This window comes from Sinocyclocheilus anshuiensis, unplaced genomic scaffold (assembly GCF_001515605.1).
Source record: "Sinocyclocheilus anshuiensis isolate Anshui unplaced genomic scaffold, SAMN03320099.WGS_v1.1 scaffold3077, whole genome shotgun sequence".
Taxonomy (NCBI): domain Eukaryota; kingdom Metazoa; phylum Chordata; class Actinopteri; order Cypriniformes; family Cyprinidae; genus Sinocyclocheilus; species Sinocyclocheilus anshuiensis.
The window spans coordinates 247155-250188 of NW_015554865.1; the positions used below are offsets into that span (position 1 = coordinate 247155).

At 38.6% G+C, this 3034-nt stretch overlaps 1 protein-coding gene across 1 annotated transcript in view; it reads right to left on the bottom strand.

Annotated features, from left to right (window-relative positions):
- abcf3 (ATP-binding cassette, sub-family F (GCN20), member 3) overlaps positions 1-3034 on the bottom strand; it is a 26017-nt gene that overhangs the window by 12746 nt on the left and 10237 nt on the right. Inside the window, exons 7-13 of the mRNA XM_016464468.1 lie at positions 2484-2750; positions 1387-1467; positions 1142-1201; positions 728-784; positions 500-522; positions 344-399; positions 1-171 (exon numbers count right to left, since the gene is read on the bottom strand). The exon at positions 1-171 is cut by the window's left edge and continues 30 nt beyond it. Of these exons, the coding sequence (XP_016319954.1) occupies positions 1-171; positions 344-399; positions 500-522; positions 728-784; positions 1142-1201; positions 1387-1467; positions 2484-2750 (715 nt within the window). The remainder of the gene's footprint in view (positions 172-343; positions 400-499; positions 523-727; positions 785-1141; positions 1202-1386; positions 1468-2483; positions 2751-3034) is intronic.

Sequence of the window (3034 nt, forward strand, 5' to 3'; positions counted from 1 at the left end):
TTCATATTCTCTTTGCTGGTTCTTCAGTCGGTCTTCTTTCGTCTTGATGAAGTTCTCGTAATCGCCGCGGTAACTCTCCAGCCGCTGCGAGTGCAGGTGAATGATGTCCGTTACAACGGCATTCAAGAAGTTACGATCGTGAGACACCACGAGGATGGTGGACTGCCACGTCTAGAGAGAGAAAAGTAAAATTACTTCAAAACGTTTTGGAGACACTAATGTCTTACCATATTAATGAGGCTTTAGCCCTTGGAACATGTTGTTCCTATATAATGGGTAAATGCCATAGCTTCAGCCATTAAAGCAAACTAGTGAACTAGGAGTCTGTCTGAAAAACACTTACTTGTAAATAGTTTTCCAGCCACAGAATGGCTCTTACGTCCAACATGTTTGTGGGCTCTGAATAGAAGTGATGAATACAAAAGCAGTGATGTAACTCTATCAATATTTAACGCTGAGTAGCAACATTACCACCATACTGAGAGTACATTTTACTCACCATCAAGTAACAGCAGATCAGGCCTGAAAAAAAAAAAAAAATCAAAAAAGAAAAAAAATTAACGGAAGCAGTACTGATTAGTTAAGCAAGCTACCTTTTATTTAAATTATTATTAAAAAAAATGATTATAATAGTATAATAATAATATTTGCAATACAAATGCATAATTATTATTTATGAACATTATAATGCCTATTTTTTTTTTTTTTATTAACTTAATAAACTTACCGTGCAAACAGGGCTCTTGCTAAAGCTAACCTCATCCTCCAGCCTCCAGAAAACTCCCTACAATAAACACACACATCAATAACCACTGCAGAAATGTATAAACCGGCCAACACACACATCAATAACCACTGCAGAAATGTATAAACCGGCCAACACACACATCAATAACCACTGCAGAAATGTATAAACCGGCCAACACACACATCAATAACCACTGCAGAAATGTATAAACCGGCCAACACACACATCAATAACCACTGCAGAAATGTATAAACCGGCCAACACACACATCAATAACCACTGCAGAAATGTATAAACCGGCCAGTATTAATTTATAATGGTTTCTATTCACTGAAGAGACGAGGGAAAGAGACTTATAAGCAAGTAACCATTATTGCATGGCTACATACTCACTTGGTTGCCTGCTGTTGCATTTTGGCTGAAAAGCCTAAACCAGCAAGAATGACAGATGCTCTGAAAGCATATTAAAAAAATATAAATAAATATTGTATGATCTTTTCATTAGACTGTTTGACTACGCTTGCATTGCCTAACTTCAAACACTAAATAACAATATAAAACTATTGAAGAAAGCTCTGAAAAATACATATTAATTCTAATTTATTTGATAATATACACACACATCATTTTCTGCTCACCTGGCTGGCGCTTTATCCGCTTCGATTTCTTCCAGTTTAGCATACATTTCCGAAAGACGAACACTTTCTAATCCATCTGCACTGAAAGATTAAAGACAGAAACAGGAGTAGATGCAATGACGACTGCAAATGTTTTAGCTGAAAGCACAAATACATTAATCACATGCAACCGCAAGATGCTTGTTCTTTTAATCTTGTTCATTTATGTTTCTTTGCATGAGCTCTGTTCTGTAAGCTCCAATATTACTGTCAGTTGAAAATGAGCGGGTGATTAAAATTAACACCTGTTTGCCGTTTAAATACCAAAACGGTGCACCTGCTAAGTGAACAATCTGTTTATACCTTAAAAAACAACAACATAATTTGCTTGAGAAATGTAGCATTGCATCAGTGTCTCAGCAATGCATGCTCTGCAGTGAATGGGTGCCGTCAGAATGAGAGTCCAAACAGCTGATAAAAACATCACAATAATCCACACCACTCCAGTCCATCAGTTAACATCTGGAGAAGACAAAAGCTGTGTGTTTGTAAGAAACAGATCCATCAAATCTAAATATATGAGCTAAAATATAAGTCCATCATGCTTTCTCAAGTGAAAAAAGAGAAATCTGCACAGATCAAGCACGGTTTAAACAGCTCTAAACAGATATGTGGCTGGATTTTGATGTGAGACAACAGGAGATGGACTTTTTCACTGGAGGAAGCGTTATTATGGATTATGGACACATATTTTGGCCAGAAATTATGGTTTAAAGTTAAAAACGTCTTAATGATGGATTTGTTTCAGCTTTTGTCTTCTCCAGATGTTAACTGATGGACTGGAGTGCTGTGGATTATTGTGATGTTTTTATCAGCTGTTTGGACTCTCGTTCTGACGGCACCCATTCACTGCAGAGCATCCATTGCTGAGACATTGATGCAATGCTACATTTCTCCAAATCTGACGAACTCATCTACATCTCGGATGGCCTGAGGGTGAGTGCATTTCCAGCAAATTTTCATTTCTGTGTGAACTACTCCTTTAAAGATTAAAGAAGCTTAAAAACAGCAAAACATCCACCACATGACACTAGATGATCGGTTAGTGTCTGACGTACGTTCCATTGGCGATGTGTGCGTTGAGTGTGCACTCCTCCTTCAGCAGCTCCTCTCGAACCGTGTCGCTCTCTAGAACGCTCTGTAGAGCCACGGTGTCGTCTCCAGCCACCTCCTGCTCCACGTGCAGAATGGAGATGTGCAAAGGGACGCGCAAGCTGCGACTCGCCAACATCTTCAACAGAGTGGTCTTACCGAGCCCGTTACGCCCGATGAGACCGTAGCGCCTGCCGCTGGCCAGACACAGCTCTGCACCCAGCAGCAGACATCTGTGAACCAACAAAAACATGCTCTGAATACACTTCTGGTTTAAAATGCTTCTCTAGTAATACAGTTATTAAAGCAATAAAGTCACAAGATATTCACATATGTGACCCTGGACCACAAAACCAGTCTTAAGTGTCAATTTTTCAAAATTGAGATTTATAAGCTTTCTATTGATGTATGGTTTGTTAGGACAGGACAATATTTGGCTGAGATACAACTATTTGAAAATCTGGAATCTGAGGGTGCAAAAAAATCAAAATATTGAGAAAATCATCTTTAAAGTTGT